At 41.9% G+C, this 23,627-nt stretch overlaps 1 protein-coding gene across 1 annotated transcript in view; it reads left to right on the forward strand.

Annotated features, from left to right (window-relative positions):
• Window positions 1-23,627, forward strand: part of NELL1 (neural EGFL like 1) — a 999,502-nt gene that overhangs the window by 241,574 nt on the left and 734,301 nt on the right. The window contains exons 7-9 of the mRNA XM_068977360.1: window positions 6,841-6,975; window positions 10,658-10,760; window positions 20,388-20,461. Coding sequence (XP_068833461.1) covers window positions 6,841-6,975; window positions 10,658-10,760; window positions 20,388-20,461 — 312 coding nt within the window. The remainder of the gene's footprint in view (window positions 1-6,840; window positions 6,976-10,657; window positions 10,761-20,387; window positions 20,462-23,627) is intronic.

Below are 23,627 nucleotides of genomic sequence, written 5' to 3' on the forward strand. Positions count from 1 at the left end.
GCAGTTTCCTTTAAGACATCGCATCTTGGGCAGACCCTGTTATCTGTCTCCCTGGCCTCCTCTGCAACCGTCAAGGTGGGAGCCCAAAGGCCGCATGTTTTGGCTGACATCATGAAGCTTTGGTGCTCACTCACCTCCCTGGATCCCTGGCTGTGAGTTTGTTTTGGCCACTATGGCTTTCTTCTCTTTGTATTCGCTCCTGTGATGATTTTTTTTTTAAGCTTTGATTTGTGTATTTTATCCAGCATTTTAGTTGGTTCAAGTAGGAAAGTCTTTCAAGGTGCATAGTCTGCCATCTTGCTGGAAGCAGAGTGAAAGAGAAGGAGTCTGGGGTGATAAGCCAAATCAGAAGACAAGTAGGATTCTTGGGCACAAAGGAAACTCTGGGGCACTAAATTCATCTGTATTTGGACTTTGCCTTTGGTTAAATGAACCAAGATTTAGCTAATAGGATTAGAGGTTTGGTTTGAGTTGCCCAGCAGCTATGATTAAAATCATAGAGTTTTGCCAAGAGAATACATTGGTGATAGCAAACACCCTCTTCCAGCAACACAAGAGAAGACACTACACATAGACATCACCAGATGCTCAACACTGAAATCAGATTGATTATATTCTTTGCAGCCAAAGATGGAGACGCTCTATACAGTCAGCAAAAACAAGACCGGGAGCTGACTGTGGCTCAGATCATGAGCTCCTGATTGCCAAATTCAAACTTAAATTGAAGAAAGTAGGGAAGACCACTAGACCATTCAGGAATGACCTAAATCAAATCCCTTATGATTATACAGTGGAAGTGAGAAATAGATTTAAGGGGCTGGATCTAATAGAGTGCCTGATAAACTATGGATGGAGATTTGTGACATTGTACAGGAGACAGGGATCAAGACCATCTCCATGGAAAAGAAACGCAAAAAAGCAAAATGGCTATCTGAGGAGGCTTTACAAATAGCTGTGAAAAGAAGAGAAGTGAAAAGCAAAGGAGAAAAGGAAAGATATAAGCATCTGAATGCAGAGTTCCAAAGAAAAGCAAGGAGAGATAAGAAAGCCTTCCTCAGCGATCAGTGCAAAGAAATAGAGGAAAAGAACAGAATGGGAAAGACTAGAGATCTCTTCAAGAAAATTAGAGATAGCAAGGGAATATTTCATGCAAAGATGGGATCGATAAAGGACAGAAAGGGTATGGACCTAAGAGAAGCAGAAGATATTAAGAAGAGGTGGCAAGAATACACGGAAGAACTGTACAAAAAAGATCTTCATGACCCAGATAATCACGATGGTGTGATCACTCACCTAGAGTCAGACATCCTGGAATGTGTAGTCAAGTGGGCCTTAGAAAGCATCACTATGAACAAAGCTAGTGGAGGTGATGGAATTCCAGTTGAGCTATTTCAAATCCTGAAAGATGATGCTGTGGAAGTACTGCACTCAGTGTGCCAGCAAATTTGGAAAACTCAGTAGTGGCCACAGGACTGGAAAAGGTCAGTTTTCATTCCAATCCCAAAGAAAGGCAATGCCAAAGAATGCGCAAACTACCTCACAATTGCATTCATCTCACACGCTAGTAAAGTAATGCTCAAAATTCTCCAAGCCAGGCTTCAGCAATACATGAACCGTGAACTCCCTGATGTTCAAGCTGGTTTTACAAAAGGCAGAGGAGCCAGAGATCAAATTGCCAACATCCACTGGGTCATGGAAAAAGCAAGAGAGTTCCAGAAAAACATCTATTTCTGCTTTATTGACTATGCCAAAGCTTTTGACTATGTGGATCACAATAAACTGTGGAAAATTCCTAAAGAGATGGGAATACCAGACCACCTGACCTGCCTTTTGAGAAACCTGTATGCAGGTCAGGAAGCCACAGTTAGAACTGGACATGGAACAGCAGACTGGTTCCAAATAGGAAAAGAAGTACGTCCAGGCTGTATATTGTCACCCTGATCATTTACCTTATATGCAGAGTACATCATGGGAAATGCTGGGCTGGAAGAAGCACAAGCTGGAATCAAGATTGCTGGGAGAAATATCAATAAGATATCAATAAGATCAAATATGCAGATGACACCACTCTTATGGCAGAAAGTGAAGAAGAACTAAAGAGCCTCTTGATCAAAGTGAAAGAGGAGAGTGAAAAAGTTGGCTTAAAGCTCAACATTCAGAAAACTAAGATTACGGCATCTGGTCCCATCACTTCATGGGAAATAGATGGGGAAACAGTGGAAACAGTGTCAGACTTTATTTTGGGGGGCTTCAAAATCACTGCAGATGGTGATTGCAGCCAAGAAATTAAAAGACCCTTACTCCTGGTATGGAAAGTTATGACCAAACTAGATAGCATATTAAAAAGCAGAGATATTACTTTGCCAACAAAGGTCCATCAAGTCAAGGTTATGGTTTTTCCAGTGGTCATGTATGGATGTGAGAATTGGACTGTGAAGAAAGCTGAGCACTGAAGAACAGATGCTTTTAAACTGTGGTGTTGGAGAAGACTCTTGAGAGTCCCTTGGACTGCAAGGAGATCTGGCCAGTCCATCCTAAAGGAGATCCTGGGTGTTCATTGGAAGGACTGATGTTGAAGCTGAAACTCCAATACCCACCTCATGTGAAGAGCTGACTCATTGGAAAAGACCCTGATGCTGGGAGGGATTGGGGGCAGTAGAAGAAGGGGATGACAGGGGATGAGATGGCTGAATGGCATCACCCACTCGATGGACGTGAGTTTGGGTGACCTCTGGGAGTTGGTGATGGACAGGGAGGCCTGGCATGCTGCGATTCATGGGGTCACAAAAAGTCGGACATGACTGAGTGACTAAACTGAACAGATGATTAAATAGGCATTAATCATACAGATCTTGGTGGAGATACAAATGGGCTTTGGAGTGAGATTCATCTGATGTTGAATCTCATTTTTATCATGTCTTCCAGTGTTTGCAGCCTGGAATGAGTCACCGATCTCATTTCCAGCTGCATTTTCCCCCGGGTGCGACTAGGCGGGCTTGATGTTTCATTTCTCCTTTCAAAGTAGGGATGATTGAAAATGTGTGAAAGGACAGATCAGGAAAGCAGCTCACATGTAGTTTCAGGTAACAGGAGCCAGGGTTCAGAAGAGCCCTCTTAAAGAATCCCTGTGTGTGTTAGTTGCTCAGTTGTGTCTGACTCTTCGTGACCCTGTGGACTGTAGCCCACCAGGCTCCACTGTCCATGGGATTCTCTAGGCAAGAATATGGAGTGGGTTGCCATTTCCTTCTCCAGGGGAAGAATCCCTACAGTGTGGCAAAGCCATACCTTTACAAGGGGGGAAAGGTACAACAAAGTACCTTCCCTAACACCTCCCTTGACACCTCCCCTAAGTAATCCACTAGAGACCACTAATCCACTAACTTATTCTAGAAATTGTCCCAGGCAGTCTTGACACTGAGAACCACACACCTGCTAAGCTAGGTACACAGTGATTGGGTCAGGCTGTGTCCTGATCTTGCAACCTACCTGTGCTGTGATCCCATTCTCCCTTCAAGCTCAGGAAGAAAAGATGCTGAAGATGGGTAATTTCTTGATTACTTCTGTCTAAATCTTTGACAAATCTACTTGTGGAAATCAAGCAGCACTTGGGGTGGCATTTCAACTCGTAACATATTTAATTTTTGAGATTTTCATTGTTTCCAGGAGCTCAATAGTGATTTTTCAGTTAAGTTTAAAGGTTTAATACAATAGATTTCTTTTTTTACCTTTCATATAGCAAATGGCAAATAAATAATATTTCAAAGGAAAGGGAAAAAAACACAATCTATTGCATGACTAATGTACCTAGTTTCATTCATTGACCTCTTACTGTGAAAAAGGCCTCTGCTGCCTGTCTTTGAATGTGTAGAATTAAGAATAAATGATTAGCTCCATGTTTGCTTAGATAAATGCTTGAACAAAGGTAAAACAGAAAAGAGATGCAGATTTGATACTGTATCTATTTTGGATCTGCAGGCATTCCTTGAGAAAATGGCAGGTAGTGTAGAAATAGCTTTTGAAAATGAATTTGTAGAAATTCAGCATGTTAATGCCAGTGACAGAAAATGTAATTCTTTTTTGTTGGATTCAGAGTTATTTTTTTCCTTTATTGTTGCTTCAGGATTTCGCAGGGGGAAAAGGAAGGCAAGATTACATATTAAGTGCCTTTGAAAAATTAGCTTTTTGCTTTACTGTGTTCCTTTGTCTTTGAAAGTCTGTCTGATGCATTCTTATTATTACAGAGATTAGGGCTTTTCATTGTTTTCAGAGGAGGCTAAGTATATTAAAAATGAAAAAAGCTCAGAAGGGAAACAAAACCAGCCATAGGAATAGCTTCCACTGTATTAAAACTGAGGCTCTTCTTTGGAATTGAGTTTTGGAGGTGAGCATAGCTCAGCTTCAGTGGGTAGTACTGGAAATTGACAATATTGCCTTTAGGCAAGCTCCTGGATTTTCAGGAAACTGGGATAGATACAGAATTGCCTTTTGGACTTATCCTTGAGAAGTTCTCTTCTCAGAGTGATACAGTCCCTAGAGTTGTTCCAGAGTTTCAGAGTAAGACGGGCGGTTTCCTCTCATGGATTCCTCATGCAGAACCACTTTTGGGAAAGATTCCCTTCTAGTTCAGTTCTTGTTCATTCCGAGGTCATAGGACTATCACTGCCTTATGCAGGAACTGCTGAGGTGATAGAAATGAGGTCAAGATAACACGTGCTGTGTCACCACTCCCTTCTTATTCTTGAAAGTTGCTCAGTTGTGTCCGATTCTATGTGACCCCGTGGACTATACAGTCCATGGAATTCTCCAGGCCAGGACACTGGAGTGGCTAGCCTTTCCCACTCCAGGGGTTCTTCCCAACCCAGGGATTGAACCCAGGTCTCCTGCATTGCAGGCAGATTCTATAGCAGCTGAGCCACAAGGGAAGCCCCCCTTCTTCTTATCTCTTACCGATATATGGTTTTGGTCACTTGGCGTCACCAGACTTTTGGAAGTCTATATTATCTGTGTTTTGTAAAGAATTCCCAAATAACTTAATTATCGTCATTTCTGGAAGCTCCATGACTAGGTTGAAGATTTAAATGTGACCTGAATTTTTGGAAGATCCTGTACAGTAGAGGTGTCCTAGGAAGCTAATATTTCAGGCATAGTCACCTTAGTTTTTTCCGGGTTGATTATACTGCATGTGGTTTGTTTAGGATCCTTTTTCATCTTTGTCCTTCCTCTTGGTACTACCCATGACAGGCGGACAAGGAACAATTTTTCTTGAGAAACTTTAAAAGTGTAGAGGAAGAGGATTGAATAAGTGATAAAAACTAAGGTTGGAATTACACGTGGATATTATTTCCAGAAAATAGTGCTGTTATGAGTGAGAGGAGCATGTGTGGACAGGACCATTGAAAATATAGAAAGATGGTAGAAGTTGCCGTTAGCCAGGTTCAACTATTGTAACTAAAATATCACTCTGAAATAGTCTTAGTTTGGATCAAGAATTGACTTGATCTCCTGTATGGGGAAAATACTCAAGACAGGGATGTATAATATAAGTATGATTGAGAAGGAAAAGAAACTGATAAATTTTTAGAAAGTGGTATTTGTTCTTGGTGATCTTTGTGTAAGAAGAGGAGTGAGGTTGCTATGCAGCTGAGTTACCCCTTAGTGTAAATAAGGATGTGACAACAGAGAGATCATACCAGATCTCAGGCCTTTTGTACCATATTTTGGAAGGCAGCCTGGAGTCACATATATGGGAAATGGCCAGGAGAGAAGTTTGGAACCATATCACAAGGAGTTATTAGGGGAATCTGTTGGGACCAGATGTGGTTAGGGGCAGGCATTGGGGACATTGGAGCAGGCATTGAGGAAACCGCAAATGTTTGTCGAGGGATTAGACTTGCTCAGCACTGGCTACAAGGCAAAACTAGATCTAATAGGAAAAAGGGAGAGAAACTACACAGCTCAAGCCAGTAAGACATTTCAGATCTCTTGAGCTAGCCAAGAGAAGTAGCCTCCGTTGGAAGGTAATGCATGTTTTATCACTGTTAGGTATGCAAAGAGAGGCTGGATGATCCCTTGAAGGGATTACTTGTGACATCATTCAAACATCATAAAGGCTTTCAAATCAGAGATGTTTAATGGGAGCAGTTGAGTGAGCTAGAAAAAGGAAAAAGATTATTTTTCAAAATCCTCATCTCACCTGGGGATTTGTTTGCCTCTCTTGATGTTGTCTGAATGCCAAAGTGGATTCCTGGGGCATTCCTGGAGAATCCTGAACTGGGGAGAAATCAGATCTGCCTCTGACTCACCCCTTTTCTGGCTCCAGCTCCCCAACATTTTTCAGAAAAGAATAAGCAGTGATGTCCCAGCTTGTGAACCATGATGCTTTGGTTAGTGTGTGAAGAACAGGGACAGGATAGTAGGAGATAAATGTAAGTGCTTCAGAGTTGCTGATTAGATCACCTGTAAACACTGAAACGAGTCCTTGAACACATTCATTACAAGTGGTTTCTTGTGGGCTTGAGCTGAAAGCATGTGTTGATAAACACCCATGAGGTCCCTGAGATAGTTTAATGTCTCATTTGGTGCTCATTAGACCACGGGTACCAATATGTCTTCAATTTAGAATGATTCTACCTTGTGTGAAATTAAAAAAAGAAAGAAAGAAAAAAAAAAAAAAACCCTTCAAAACCCAAAAAAACAGATCTGGCTGAGAATCAGTGAACTGCTTTGAGCATTTACCCCCTACCCGCTCCTGCTTGGATTTATTTTTTCTTGTTATGATTAGCTTTGTTAGGACAACACAGTTGAATTATAGAAATTACATGTAGCAACTCTTGCTTGCAGCTGAACTATGCAGAAACAAGACTTAGTCAATTGGAAAACTGTCACTGTGAGAAGACCTGTCAAGTGAGTGGACTGCTCTATAGAGACCAAGACTCCTGGGTCGACGGTGATCATTGCAGGAACTGCACATGCAAAGTAAGCCTCTTTGTACATAAACAGACTAACAGTTTAAAGAGGGCAGTTCTGCTGATTATTGTGTAACCTGTTTCTTTATAAAGCCAACTTACAATGTACTACCTTTTTACTAAGTGCCTATTTACGAATAGCAGCAATTGTAAAGCTAAGTTGTAGTGTCATTATAACTACAAGTACTTGTCAAGGGAAAGCAAACACACTCTAATAACATAAACTAATGTTAAGAATCTTACTGTTTGGAGATCAGAATCTCAGAGGGGGAAGGAATGCCTTTGGTTTTTAAACTACCTAGTGGGTGAATTTAACTCAGATGACCATTATATCTACTACTGTGGCAAAAATCCCTTAGAAGAAATGGAATTGCCATCATAGTCAACAAGAGTCCAAAATACAATACTTGGATGTAGTCTCAAAAATGACAGAATGATCTCTGCTTGTTTCCAAGGCAAACCATTCAATATCACAGTAGTCCAAGTCTATGCCCTGACCGGTAATGCTGAAGAAGCTGAAGTTGAACAGTTCTGTTGACCTACAAGACCTTCTAGAACTAACACCCAAAAAAAGATGTCCTTTTCATCATAGAGGACTGGAATGCAAAAGTACAAAGTCAAGAGATACCTGGAGTAACAGGCAAATTTGGAGTACGGAATGAAGCTGGGCAAAGGCTAATAGAATTTTGCCAAGAGAATGCACTGGTCATAGCAGATACCCTCTTCCAACAACACGAGAGGACTCTACACTTGGACATCACCAGATAGTCAACACTGAAATCAGATTGATTATATTCTTTGCAGCCAAAGATGGAGAAGCTCTACACAGTCAGCAAAAACAAGACTGGGAGCTGACTGTGGAACAGATAATGAACTCCTGGTTGCCAAATTCAGGCTTAAATTGAAGAAAGTAGGTAAAACCACTAGACCATTCAGGTATGACCTAAATCAAATCCCTTTATACAGTGGAAGTGACAAATAGATTAAAGGGATTAGATCTGATAGACAGAGTGCCTGAAGAACTATGGATGGAGGTTCAGGCCATTGTACGGGGGGCAGGGATCAAGACCATCCCCAGGAGAAAGAAATGCAAAAAAGCAAAATGGTTGTTTGAGGAGGCCTTACAATAGCTGTGAAAAGAAGAGAAGTGAAAAGCAAAGCAGAAAAGGCAGGATATACTCATTTGAATGCAGAGTCCCAAAGAATAGCAAGGAGAGATAAGAAAGCCTTCCTCAGTGATCAATGCAAAGAAATAGAGGAAAACAATAGAATGGGAACAACTCTTCAAGAAAATTAGAGATACCAAGAGAACATTTCATGCAAAGCTGGGCACAATAAAGGACAGAAATGGTATGGATCTAACAGAAGCAGAAAATATTAAGAAGAGGTAGCAAGAATACACAGAAGAACTGTACAAAACATATCTTCATGACCTAGATAATCACGATGGTATGATCACTAACTTAGAGCCAGACATCCTAGAATGCCAAGTCAGGAAGCATCACTACAAACAAAGCTAGTGGAGGTGATGGAATTCCAGTTGAGCGATTTCAAATCCTAAAAAAGGATGCTGTAAAAGTGCTGCACTCAGTATGTCAGCAAATTTGGAACACTCAGCAGTGGCCACAGGACTGGAAAACGTCAGTTTTCATTCCAATCCCAAAGAAAGGCAATGCCAAAGAATATTCAAACTACTGCATAACTGTACTCATTTCACACACTAGCAAAGTAATGCTCAAAATCCTCCATGCCAGGCTTCAATAATACATGAACCAAGAACTTCCAGATGTTCAAGGTGGCTTTAGGAAAGGCAGAGGAACCAGAGATCAAATTGCCAACATCCGCTGGATCATGGAAAAAGCAAGAGAGTTCCAGAAAAACATCTATTTCTGCTTCATTGACTATGCCAAAGCCTTTGACTGTGTGGATCACAATAAACTGTGGAAAATTCCTAAAGAGATGGGAATCCCAGACCATCTGACCTGCCTCTTGAGATATCTGTATGCAGGTCAGAAAACAACAGTTAGAACTGGACATGGAACAACAGACTGGTTCCAAATTGGGAAAAGAATACATCAAGGCTATATATTGTTACCCTGCTTATTTAACTTATTTTCAGAGTACATCACGAGAAACGCTGGGCTGAAGGAAGCGCAGGCTGGAATCAAGATTGCCAGGAGAAATATCAGTAACCTCAGATATGCAGATGACACCAGCCTTATGGCAGAAAGTGAAAAAGAAGTAAAGAGTCTCTTGATGAAAGTGAAAGAACAGGGTGGAAAAGTTGGCTTAAAGCTCCATATTCAGAAAACTAAGAACATGGCATCTGGTCCGATCACTTCATGGCAAAACGATGGGGAAACAGTGGGCTGACTTAAGTTTTCCGGGCTCCAAAATCACTGCAGATCGTGGCTGCAGCCATGCAATTAAAAGACCCTTACTCCTTGGAAGAAAAGTTATGACCAGCATAGACAGCATATTAAAAAGCAGAGACATTTGTCAACAAAGATCCATCTAGTCAAGGCTATGGTTTTTCCAGTAGTCATATATGGATGTGAGAGTTGGACCATAAAGAAAGCTGAGCACTGAAGAATTGTAGCTTTTGAGCTGTGGTGTTGGAGAAGACTTTTGAGAGTTCGCTGGACTGCAAGGAGATCCAACCAGTCCATCCTGAAGGAAATCAGTCCTGAATATACATTGGAAGGAATGATGCTGAAACTTAAACTCCAATACTTTGGCCACCTGATGCGAAGAACTGACTCCTTGGAAAAGACCCTGATGCTGGGAATGCTTGAAGGCAGGAGGAGAAGGGGACAACAGAGGATGAGAGGGTTGGATGGCATCACCGACTCAATGGACATGCTTTTGAGTAAACCCCAGGAATTGTTGATGGACAGGGAGGCCTGGTGTGCTGCGATTCATGGGGTCGCAAAGAGTCGGACACGACTGAGCGACTGAACTGAACTGAACTGAACTGAGTGGCTCGCTTGAGTCACAGCTTTTCTATGCTAGAATACATTTTAAAAGGAGGTTAATTAGTTTCTAAGTGTCTTCATTGTATTTTACAAGGTGTCCATTATCTGTTTTAGAGAATTGCAGGACCCCCTGACTCTCAGATTATTCATTATTTGTATTAATTGTATCTATTATTTGATCTGTTTTGGAGAATTAAAGAACCCCCACCCTTACCCCACATTAGTATGTAAACCCCGTCAAGCTGAAATTATTTGATAAGTGCCTGAAGAATGCCATTGTTTGTCTGCAAGAATACAAAATGATTGTTAGTATTTCAACAGTGATTTCAGGGTCTGCAAAAGATGTTACTTATCTTCTTGTACAAATAGGCTTTTGTTTTCTGCCTATCTGTTTAGTCTGATGGACAGAATGAAGCAGAAAATGTATACCAGAAAAGTAACTGAGATGGCATGGTTTTGTATGGGCTGCAGAAAATTATTTGTAGAGGGGATTGCCATGCCTTTCTCCAGGAGATCTTCCTGACAAGGACTGAAGCCGCATCTCTTAGGCCTCTTGCTCTGTAAGGAGGGTTCTTTAGCACTAGAGCCGTCTGGGAAGCCTCAGGAACTCCTTGCACTACTTGCGTTTTCCTGGTGAAGTTTCTGGGATGGAATGTGAGCTTTGTCCTGCTGAGGTCACCTCTGCTGAGATGCCTTTTCCTGCCTTTCCTTCCTCAGAGCGGGGCTGTGGAATGCCGAAGGATGTCCTGTTCCCCCCTCAACTGCTCTCCAGACTCCCTCCCCGTGCACATCGCCGGCCAATGCTGTAAGGTCTGCCGCCGTAAGTACTCACTGAGGGTCAGGGCAGCCCGCAATGCTTCGAGCTTGATTTATTCCCCTTTTTTTCAGACCCCCAACTGAGCAACAGTGATGAAATATCAATACTAGCAATTGATTACTTGTGATGTGCAGACACTTTACATAGGCTATATATATATTATTTTTTTTTTCTTAATCCTCACATCAACCTTAGTTACCATTCTTTCCATTCTTCTGTACAGGGAACTGGCATTGACAAGGATTAAGTCAGTTGCCCAGGATCAAACAGCTGGGGGTGGGTGGAGTTGATCTGTGAAGTCATGACTCCAAGGCTCCACGTGCTTTGGTCTCCTCATTTTTTTTTGTTTCTTAAACATTTATTCATGGCTGTGTTGGGTTCTCGTTCCTGTGTGTGGGCTTTCTTGAGTCAAAGTGGCTTCTCCCGTGGGGTGCAAGCTCTTAGTACGTGGTCCTCAGTAGCTGAGGCACACAGGCTTAGTTACTCTGCAGCCTATGGAATCTTCCCAGACCAGGGATCGAACCCCTGTCCCCTGCATTGCACCACCGAGGCAGCCCCGGGTCCACTCATTTTGATTGATCAAGGTAAGGCCCACGCTCTGTGTTTTGGCTATCCAAGATTTTAGTCAGGTTTCCTATTATTAAATGGCATTTCTTAGGAATTTCAAGATTGAACTTCAGTTGAAATTTTAGGACAATTTCTTTGAAAATTGGCTTGTCCAAATTATGTGATGATTTAAAAATCCTTTTCCCTCTATATTACAGAGGACAGTATTTCAAATGAAATGGTGAAATGAACACTGAGATAAGCATGAAAAGTTAAAGCTGTCATTTAGAATTATTGGTATGGTATGTGTCAGTTACTATGTTAAGTGGTTTGATTCTATTAGTTTATTGAGTCCTCACTGGAATATTTGGGGGGAGGGATTGTTATTATTACTATTTATAGGAAGTTTAGGGAAGACAACTTATCAAGTTTGCAAGGCTAGTAAGTGACAGAGGTGAAATATAAAGCAAATTCTGTCTGACTACAGAGCCTTTAGTCTTTTTATCAGACCATAAGTTCTTCACTGAAAAAGGAAAGTTTAAGTTATAAATGTGCCATCTGATGGATAATTTTCAAAATCATTTCTCTGCCAGAAAACACCATCATTACTTGATCTTCAAAGCACTAACTTTTTGTCAAGAACAGCATGTCCCCTAATATGACAGTTGGAATGTAGATAGCCGGTCTGGTTGTACCAGCCCAATCTTTTTTTATATTCTTTCAGAAGGAACTTTGAAAAATGTCTTCTTTTTATAGTTGATATGGTACATCCACTACTCTGGAGGGCTTACTCCAAGTTAATTTAAAAGAAACTTTCTTGTTTTTATTCCAAGCACTTTTGGAAGTCATGGATAGATCAAGGGCCCAGATGTTGAGATTATAGTTTGATTCCATGATGGAAAGATAGTTTTTAGAATAATATGTATAGATTATTTTTCTATCTTGATGTATTCTATATAATAGCAGAGGAATAAGTTGAGAAACTACAAGGGATTTTTAAAAAATGAAGCATTTTAAATCTATTATGTTGAGCTTCATGGATCTATAAATGCTGTCTCTTGGCAGATGTTATTTGGACATGCATAGGTGAGTCTTTTCAGCTGTTCTGTGTCATTGAAAATGTGAAATCACAGAGAAGGGTAAAGATAAAGATGGAAAATTACCCATAATGCCACCACTTGAAAACAAACACTTGAAATCATAGTAGATTTCATTTTTTAAAAACTTTTATTTTGTGGACAGTTGAGCTCTTATTGTATAGATAATTGCTATTATAACTTAAGTATATTTTTATGCTTTTAAAAACTGTATGAACTTCACTTTAAAGAGCTTCATAGTGTTCTACTGTTTGGTTGTTGCATAACTTAATTGTTCCCCGATTGTTGGATAACTAGATTGTTTCCTGCTTTTCATTATTATAAATCACTATTCAATAATATGTTTTTTTTGTGAGGCCACATTTTTGTATTTTATGTTTTCTTTGAATTCTGTAAAGTAGAATTACTGAATGAAGAGACTGACATTTTCAAAATCTGGTGACTTGGACAGTAGAGAATCTGGCTTCAGTGCAGGAGACCTGGGTTCAATCCCTGGCTCACGAAGATCTTCTGGAGAAGGGAATGGCTATGCCCTCCAGTATTCTTGCCTGGAGAATCCCATGGACAGAGGAGCCTACTGGGCTACAGTCCATGTGGTTCCAGACATGATTGAATGACTAACACCTTTACTTTCACTTTAACATATTTTGTGAGACCATATTTTTTATTTCACATTTTTTTTCTGAATTTTCCAAAGTAGAATTATTGGGCCAAGACGTTGACATTTTCAAAGTTCTTGTTACCTATCATCAAATTGTCCTCTCACTAGAAGTGTGTCGTATAGTCATTTTTCTTTAATGTATTGTAGAGTTTTAAGTTTAAAAAAAGCTTTTCAGCAAGCTTACCTGATTTTACCACAATGCTGATAAATGAGCTAGCTAAACTATCAGTCTGGTTTTCGCCTTTGTTTGGAATTGATAACCATTTAGCTAGGTAGTACAAATTTTCTCAGCAACTCTGATCAGTAGTTTGAGATGTTTATGGTTTAATAAGATGGTAATACAAATAAATGATTAAGAACACTACTCAATTATCATATGCACCCAGCAATTCCACTCCTGGGTGCAAATATATATATATATATAAAGGGTGTACTGCAGGGTGCAAATATCTCTATATATCTCTATCTCTATCTCTATCTCTATCTATCTATATATATATAAGCTTCCCTGGTGGCTCAGACGGTAAAGCGTCTGCCCGCAATGCGGGAGACCCGGGTTTGATCCCTGGGTCGGGAAGATCCCATGGAGAAGGCAATGGCAACCCACTCCAGTACTCTTACCTGGAAAATCCCACGGACTGAGGAGCCTTATAGGCTGCAGTCCATGGGGTTGCAAAGAGTCAGACATGACTGAGCGACTTTACTTTCACTTCCAAAGGATGAAAAATACACAGAAGTTTTCATATATCTTCACATCAGATAAAGGATGGAAAATACTTCTTTTGGTTGCCCCTTTCAGATAAAATTTCCTAAGCTCCTCTCTGGATTTTGGTGGGGTAGTGTCTTAGGGTCTCAGAAAAAGTACCGGTTTGATTCAAGAACCGATACGTGAAAGCAGATTATTTCATCTGCTCATTTACCAAATGTTCATCGTCTTGTCTTGGCTTCAGGAGCTGCAGCACTTACAGATGAGGGCATCCATGTGGAAATAGGAAAGAACTTGGTCTAAGAGTTCATATCTCAACTCATTGCCTGAAAAAAGTACTTTGTCCTTTTATTGTGATTAAAAGGCCCAACAAATCAGGCCGTCTCCAAGAGCAAGGTAGTTTTCATAATTCCTGATACTGGGCTCTTCATCTTTTTGGAATGCATCAGGCTAAACTCCAGAGAGCCTTATAGATTCCTTAGCTGTGGGCATGGAAGTCCAGAAAGTGGTGCAGGAGTTTCATTCCTCAAACATTTGGGGTGTCTGCTCTATTCAAGGAATTGAACATACCTAGCTACTCATTAGAATCATCTAGTGAGCTTCTTGAGATACCTTCTTGAGGGTCCTAGGGACCCTCTATGACCTACTAAATTAGAATCTCTGGGCAGTGGTGTCCTAGAATCTTTTTTTGGTGTGTGTGTGTGTGGTTAACTTTTTTGGAGTATAGTTGTTTTATAGTGTTGTGTTTCTACCATACAGCAAAATGTATCAGCCATATATTTATATATATAGCCAACATGTTGATGTCTTTTGCTGCCCCCTATATATATATATATCTCCTCTCCCTTTTGGTTCAATCCCTGGGTCGGGAAGATCCCCTGGAGAAGGAAATGACAATCCACTCCAGTACTATTGCCTGGAAAATCCCATGGACACAGTCCGTGGGGTCGCAAAAGAGTCGGACACGACTAAGCGACTTCACTTTCACTTTCTTTCTCCCTTTTGGAGCTCCTTCCCATTCAGGTTACCACAGTGCATCAGGTAGAGTTCCCTGTGCCCGCTGTTTATTGCAGCACTATTAAAATATCCAGGACATGGAAGCAACCTAAATGGCCATCAACAGAGGAGCAGACAAAGAAGAGGTGGCACATATGTACCATGAAATACTATTCAGTTGTACAAAGAAATGAAATTGGATCATTTGTAGAGATGTGGATGGACCTAAACAGTGTCATGCAGTGTGAAGTAAGAATTGGTATTCTTTTGGATAAATTTGGGGGAGCTATCACAGATGAGAGAGAAAGGAAAGGATGGAGAGAAAATCTTGAGCTTTCCACGACAGTATTTGAAAGGAAAAGAAGTGGTAGAAGGAGAGGGAGATAGTCTATTTGATAATAGAGGGTTTCTGTGGGTGAGAAGTAGAAATAAGCTGCAAAGGTGTTTCAGGGGATGAATGATGGCGATCATATTTCATTTAATTCCTTCAGTCATCCTTAGTGAAGTTCTTCGCCCACCTCGGTTCTTACCTCTGGGCACAACAGTGGGAAAAAGTGGATCTTTCATTCTATGTCAGACACTGTGTTAAGCCTTTTTATGGTCATTAATTCATGTAATTCTTTCAGTAACCCCCGGTCATAGGTTCCACTATGATCCCCATCTTATAGATGAGCAGGTGAAGCACAGAGAGGAGAACTAACTTGTCCAAGGTCTCTTAGCCTTGGATGAACCAAAAGGAAGCTCTGGCTCCAGAGCTAATGCTTTTAACTGTTGCCTCTACCGCATGCTATCCAGGGAGGTATTTGTACCATCTCATTATAAGAGTATTGTGCAGCACGCGTGCTATGTGAAATGCAGAGGTGGCACAGGGAAGGGAGTGATCAATTCCATCAGAAACTTGAGTGTGTGTATGAGTGTTAGGAAAGCTTTGTAGGGGAAGGAACAGCTGAGTAGGGTGTTGACAGATGAATATGAGTTTGCCGTGTGGACAAGGTAGGTAAGAACATACCTGCCAAAGGGGATTGCACATGCAGAATCATGAATTAAACACGGCCTTTATCTGGGGGCTCAATAGCAAGATTTTGAAGCAGGGTTGTGGCATAATCAAAGAAACGCTTTGACAAAAGTCACTGTGTGGGGAGAGCTGCAGATAGGGAGTTGAGTGTGGGATTCAGGCATTCTGCAGGCAAAGGTGATGAAGCTGGCTGACAGGTATTGCCTGGGGAGATGGGAAGGAAGGGATCAATGTGAGTAATAGCCAAAGGACCTGGCACATGGTAGGTACTCCGTAAGCATTTTGTTTTCACTTGAGATAACTGAATCAGAGAGCGTCTATAAGGCAGAATTTGCCAGGTTTTGAACAAGAGTGCATGGGAGACTCCTAGTGTGATTAACAGAAATAAAGCAGGTGGAAGAAATGGTTTCAGAAACATTGGAGACGCCTGAGAGAGAACCAGTTTGATGTGGGTGTCTTGCTCCGAGAAGCAGTATCTGAAGCCAGGCCTGTGAACGAGTGAGGTTGGCTCCTTGGGTGTTCAGACTTTCTGATCTGCCGCTCTCCTTTAAAGTGTAACACGGAGTGTTGATTTTGATGTTCTTAGCTGCCGAGTGCCAAGGGATGGTGCAGAGTGCAAATATCTAAATAAAGACAGAGCAACCTCACGTCCACATCTGACAGGGGTGCCCTGTGGTGCCTGTCAGTCGTTCAGTTAGTGTGCACCCAAATGGCAAAAAGTGTCCATCCACTGCACCAGGGAAATCAGGTTTGAATTTGAAGGGCCAGGAGTCTGGTTGCAAAAAGATACAACTGCCTATTTCTCTAAACCCCCAGTACATTTGTTTCTGACATCATGAAGAAATGTGTGTTGGTGCAGGGTTTCAATTTCATGGTCAGACACTGTGAAATTGTCTTGTTTGCATGTCCCCGGTGTGGTGTGAAGGGCTTCAGGTGTCCATTTACATTTCCACTCACACCAAAAGCTGTTGGAACGGAGTCCCAAATGCCCTAGCGGCAGGCATTGGAGCCTGACTCACCTTCTGTTTGAATTTCCTCAGACATCAAAAATAAGCCTTTTGGCAGTAGGTCAAGAGGTTGGATAGTGAGGACTGGTGTTAGGGATACAGCGGCAGAAGGAGGGGGACCGTCAGAGAAGTGGGCAAAGATGAGAAAGCAGGGGAAATTCTTGTGACCTCAGTGGTGATGCTGAACTGTCTTAAGATAATTCCATAGGTACCTTTTGATATCATAATCACGTACACATCTTGTTTCAGTGCCAAGGCTGTGAATGGCTGGGGCACATCAGCCATCATGCTGATGTCTTTTGCAGCCTCTATATGTGAGGATGGTGGCTCAGTGGTAAAGAAATACCTGCCAAGCAGGAGACTTGGGCATGATCCCTGGGTCAGGAAGATACCCTGGAAAAGGAAATGGCAACCCACTCCAGTATTCTTGCCTGGAAAATCCCACGGATATTGGAGCCTGGCAGGCTACAGCCGTGGAGTGGCAGAGAGTCGTACACGACTTAGCAGGCACGCACATGTGTATGTGAAGACATGAAGTTCAGCGGATACTAGTTTTTACACCGGATCTGTAAATCTGAGGGATGGATGTGCTCCCGCGTGTGGTTTGAATGTGAACTGTAAGACACTCCTGTGTTCAGATCGAAGCTCTGGGGTGAGTGTCGATCAGAGGACAAGAGAAATCAGGCGAATGTCTTCAGACAGGTCAGCAAGTGTGATCATAGCATCGTGAGGGTGGCAAGGTGCGACATGAGAAGGGAGGTCTCATCTTTATGTCCCAGCCTGGGCCAGGGAGCAGATGGCAGGTTTGACAGCAGTGTATTTAGCACAACTGTCACTCTGGAGTGAGCCACCTTGCCAAGTTGGCAGCAGCTGCGTTTGGGAGTGTGGGAGTTGATTAGGCAGGAATTTCAGGCCCTTGGATGTGTGGTCTCCCCATGTAAGCACATTTGGGAATCCATATCCTCATTAGGACCAGTGAGTCAGAGGCAACTGATTTATCTAGAAAATTGAGGCATAAAAGGTGTTCAGGGATAATTTGTTTTAATGAAGCAGGGAAGGGAGTTATCTAGAAAATTGTATTGGTTTTCTACTTTGTAGTTGGTTTTGCTCTGAAAACCTTAGTATCTGTTTTTAACATTTGGAATAGCATTGACTAGCAGGAAGAACTCTCATCTGGGAATCAGCAAATGTGTCTATTTTTTTCTACTTAGGAGGCTCATTAATTCTAAAATTATTGTTACTAACATGAAGCCCACAGAGGCATGTAGCTAGGGGCTAGGGATAAAATTATGAATAGACATAGATCCTACCTTCATTGGGGCAACAAAGATAAAATGCGATATATGTTCTGTTAGGGCGAGGTCCAGGGCACCACAGGAGCACAGGATGAGGATGGTTCTCCAGTGCTTGAGGTTAAAAAATTTAAAAAACTTCTCAGGGGGATGTCAGGATTAAGGTAAAATTGATGGGTATATAGGACATAAGGTTACCAGCAACAGGTGCATGGGACTGAGTGTTCTGGAGAAGAAAGCAGTGTGTACAAATCCCGAAACAGAAGAGGGCATGGCTCGAGTCTCATTGGAGGTGTGAGTGTTTGGGAGTTTCAGAGGGTGTGTGAGCGAGCAGGAATTGGTGAAACCTAAGGGATAAGGAGGAGCTGCAGGGATGGCCTTGCGTGCTGACTTCAGGAATTTGAATTAAATTCTGAGAGCGTGAGCAACTCATGATTATTTTGAAGCAGAGCCTCCTATTTGTACTTAAAATATGTCTGTCGGTTATATGGGGAAGAACTGGGTAAGATTAGACCAGAACATGGGAGACAAGTTAGGAAGTTTTCTGCTCGACTAAAGAGGAGGGATGGCTTGAGTGAAAATGAAAGCTGGGGGCAGGTGATGGGAATGGAGAGAAGTTGGTTGACTTGAGAAACTTGAAGAGGAGGCATGGCTGGGATTGGAATACTGATTGGACATGGGGTTGAGGAAAGAGAGAAGTTTGAAGGACCTTAGGTGGTGGCGTGTGGATGGAGGGCTGGGATGGATACTAGTGCCATTCACTGAAAGCAGATACTAAACAGGCACAGGTTTGAGTCAGGTTTGTGTTGTTGCAGGGCAAGTCCTTAGAGGAAACAGACTCTGAAATGGAGATGCACTTGTACTTTATTAGGAAGTTCAAGATCAAGTCTAGGGTGGGAGTGAGATAGTGAAAGAGACAGAATTGGGCAGGAGAGGTTGAACTGCAATGCAGTTACAACAAATGCCTCCATCATTCCTCAAGAAGTTCTGGAGCTGGAAGACCTTCCAACTTTGCAATATCTTCATCAAGCACCTATTGGATGTGGGCTGCCCTGGGAAGGGGCCTCGACGCAAGGGCACGTGCAATCACTGTTCAGCTGAGAGCTGTCAGTCATCATCAATCATGACAGTTTCAGGAATGTGACCTTTGACTGTGGAGGGTGATCTGGGCTGCCTACCACAGTATCTGCTGTGGGATCATGATGTCAAGTGAAGCAATGTTTCTGAGCTTTCCTCTTCCTGTGGCCAAAAAGAAGGAGTTGCATGAGTTGTTTGCTAAGGTCCCTACGTACCTGAGCATTCCGTGAGTCTGAAGATGGTAGAACTAAGGAACTATCAAATTGAATTTACCTGTTTTTAACAGATACAGAAATGGAGGCTCTGAGAGATGGGGTGGTATTGATAAGACTGAATTAGTGGTGGAGATCTCTTAGAGTGCTCGTCTTCAGTTTTTCTTCTCCTGAGGAGTAGGGCTGGAAGGATCCTCATTGTACAGGGGAGGGAGTATTGTTCACCCAGAATCTAACAGCCTGCTGGTAAGTAGCACTTGCTACAACACAAGGATGTTGCTTCCTTCTTCCTGTTGATGTGACTGGAGAATCTGACAGAGACACATTAGGATCATACCAAATTAAACATATTCTGCAGTTGCTTAAAAGTGGGTCAGCATTTATGCTTCTCTGTTAACTTTTTTCCAAGACCCATCTCTCCTCCCTCCCTTCCCTATTAGCCTGTTAAACTCACCTTTCCAAAGGCAATCTCTCTCGTGCATTGATATAGCATTGTACTGGTTTGTGTTTCTTACTTTTCTGAGCTTCTTGGGAACAGATAAGCTGGAAACATGTGCTTTGTATGATTACAAAGGCGGAAACTGCGTTTTTCTGCATTGTGACTGAGGTCCTGATGAATGGAATGTATGTGAGTTGCTTTTCACCCAGTCATTCATTTTATGGCTGGAGTAGCTGAATCAAAGCTACTGCTTTTGTACTCCATGGTGATGACAACCATTTTTTCCTTGTTTTAACTCCGACCTCAGCAATTCATTCTCTAGTCCTTCAGCTGCTGCAACAAGGAAATAGTTGTATAATCTTGGTGTGAAGGACTCATGGAAAACATAATCAAGATGACAGTCTGATAGGGGATTCAGCAGTTATTCCCATACTATTTCCATGTCTTACTCTAGACATGCACAGAGATTTGTGTTGCTTAGAGTATTTATGTTCTATGGAATATGCTGGAGTTAGACAGTGCCTTGGAGGTCATTTTGTTACATAGTATGACTATCTAACCTGCTTTTCTGTTTTATTACAGCAAAATGTATCTATGGAGGAAAAGTCCTTGCAGAAGGCCAGCGGATTTTAAGCAAGAGCTGTCAGGAATGCAGAGTAAGTTTCAATCTTACAGTTCCCATTACTTGTTGGGAAGGAGATGTGGGCTTTAGGTAGGGTTCTGAAATGGAGCATATTGGTCCAAGGTGGGGAAAGACTCATTGGGCTGGAGTCCAGGATGGGGAGCTCTCAGCCACTGTCACTGTGTGGTTAGCTTGTGGTTAGCTTATAATCAGCTGTGGATCACATAGTCTTGGGAAAGATGGTCAGGGAAGGAAGTGAGAAGGGGAAGGGAGCTAGCAGCTACCATGAGTCAGGGAGCTTGTCAGCTGGCCCTGGGGAAAGGTTTTGATTAGGTATTGGGGCAATTAGTCTGTGATATGAGTTGTGGATGGTGCCACCTCTAGTTCTCAATGTCTGAGACAGTCTTAGAAAATGCCTGTCTCCTGCCTGCCCCCTCTCATGTACTCCTCGAGGTTAGGTTTGTGGAACCATAGATCTCATTCAGTAAATCATTCAGCAAACATGCATTGAGCAAGTGCTACTTATCGTCATGCTATTAGATTCTGGGTGAACAACAGTGAACAAAACAAAGCCCCGTCTTTAGAGAATTTGCAGTCTGGTGGGGAGATAGGCAGTAAGATATAAACAAATAGATATACAAGACAGCTGAGCCTTGAAAAACACATGTTTGAATTGTGCAGGTCCACTTACACATGGATTTTTTTCCCAATAGTAAATACTGTGATGCTACACTATCTGTGCTTGATTGAATTCCTGGATGCAGAACCATGGATACACAGATACAGAGAGTTGACTATAAATTATGTGCCAATTTTAGATGGTGTGAAGTGTCGGTGTCCTAACCCCTGCATTGTTCAAGGGTCAACTCTGATGTCAAATTCTATAAAAATTCAGAGCAGGTTAAAGGGAGAGAGAGCTTTGAGGTGGGCGTAGGTGGTCTGGGAAGACCTCTCTGAGGAGGTCCTAATTGAACACAGTGCTGGATGAAGGTGGGAGCTAGCCAGGCAGTTACTTGGGTGAGATGTTGTCCTGAATCGTGGGAGTGAGAGACAGGGAAAGATGTGAGGGAGGGGAGCAGATACAAGGTGGTGCCTTCCAGAGTAGCTGCAGCCCCACAGCGAGGCATGGCTGGTTCTGTGGGGCATCTTCAGGGAGGCTGGCTGGAACAACATGTCTCAGAACAGACTCGCGTTCCAAGCATTTCATTTGAGTTTTGTCACATTTACGGCATTTCATTGGCTTTTTGTCACATCGCTGGCAAAAAGAAAGGAATGTATTTGAAAGGGTGAGGAGAAGGAAGCATTTAGAGACCCACAGAAACTCTTGGGAGTTCAAATCTCTTTATGGGGAGCTTCCGGGAGTGCGGGGGAGGCTCTTTCCTGTGTCCTGTCTCTCACGGACCAGACTCTGCCTCAGCGGCTAAGTCCCTTAACTTCCCTATTGTGTTTTCCTTTTTTTTTTTTTTTTGCTGTCAATATCAAATCTTTCTCTTTTTTTGTTTTTGTTTTTTAATATAAATTTATTTATTTTAATTGGAGGCTAATTACTTGACCATATTGTATTGGTTTTGCCATATATCAACATGAATCTGCCATGGGTATACACATGTTCTCCATCCTGAACCCCGCTCCCACCTCCCTCCGCATACCATCCCTCTGGGTCATCCCAATGCACCAGCCCCGAGCATCCTGTATCATGCATCAAACCTGGACTGGTGATTTGTTTCACATATGATATTATACATGTTTCAATGCCATTCTCAAATCATCCCACCCTCGCCCTCTCCCACAGAGTCCAAAAGACTGTTCTGTATATCTGTGTCTCTTTTGCTGTCTCGTGTACAGGGTTATTGTTACCATCTTTCTAAATTTCCTGTATATGCATTAGTATACTGTATTGATGTTTTTCTTTCTGGCTTACTTCACTCTGTATAATCGGCTCTAGTTTCATCCACCTCATTAGAACTGATTTGAATGTATTCTTTTTAATGGCTGAGTAATACTCCATTGTATATATGTATCACAGCTTTCTTATCCATTCGTCTGCTGATGGACATCTAGGTTGCTTCCATGTCCTGGCTATTATAAACAGTGCTGCGATGAACATTGGGGTACATGTGTCTCTTTCAATTCTGGTTTCCTTGTTGTGTGTGCCCAGCAGTGGGGTTGCTGGGTCATAAGGCAGTTCTATTTCCAGTTTTTTTAAGGAATCTCCACACTGTTCTCCATAGTGGCTGTACTAGTTTGCATTCCCACCAACAGTGTAAGAGGGTTCCCTTTTCTCCACACCCTCTCCAGTATTTATTGCTTGTAGACTCTTGGATAGCAGCCATTCTGACTGGCAAGAAATGGTAGCTCACTGTGGTTTTGATTTGCATTTCTCTGAAAATGAGTGACGTTGAGCATCTTTTCATGTGTTTGTTAGCCATCCGTATGTCTTCTTTGGAGAAATGTCTGTTTAGTTCTTTGGCCCATTTTTTGATTGGGTCGTTTATTTTTCTGGAATTGAGTTGCAGGAGTTGCTTGTATATTTTTGAGATTAGTTGTTTGTCAATTGCTTCATTTGCTATTATTTTCTCCCATTCCGAAGGCTGTCTTTTCACCTTGCTTATAGTTTCCTTTGTTGTGCAGAAGCTTTTAATTTTAATCTGGTCCCATCTGTTTAGTTTTGCTTTTATTTCCAATATTCTGGAAGGTGGGTCATAGAGGATCCTGCTGTGATTTATGTCGGAGAGTGTTTTGCCTATGTTCTCCTCTGGGATTTTTATAGTTTCTGGTCTTATGTTTAGATCTTTAATCCATTTTGAGTTTATTTTTGTGTGTGGTGTTAGAAAGTGCTCTAGTTTCATTCTTATACAGGTGGTTGACCAGTTTTCCCAGCACCACTTGTTAAAGAGACTGTCTTTTCTCCATTGTATATTCTTGCATCCTTTGTCAAAGATAAGGTGTCCATAGGTGTGTGGATTTATCTCTGGGCTTTCTATTTTGTTCCATTGATCTATATTTCTGTCTTTGTGCCAATACCATACTGTCTTGATGACTGTGGCTTTGTAGTAGAGCCTGAAGTCAGGCAGGTTGATTTCTCCAGTTCCATTCTTCTTTCTCAAGATTACTTTGGCTATTTGAGGTTTTTTGTATTTCCATACAAATTGTGAAATTAGTTGTTCTAGCTCTGTGAAAAATTCTGTTGGTAGCTTGAT

The sequence above is a fragment of the Capricornis sumatraensis genome, chromosome 8 (genome assembly GCF_032405125.1).
Source record: "Capricornis sumatraensis isolate serow.1 chromosome 8, serow.2, whole genome shotgun sequence".
Classification (NCBI taxonomy): domain Eukaryota; kingdom Metazoa; phylum Chordata; class Mammalia; order Artiodactyla; family Bovidae; genus Capricornis; species Capricornis sumatraensis.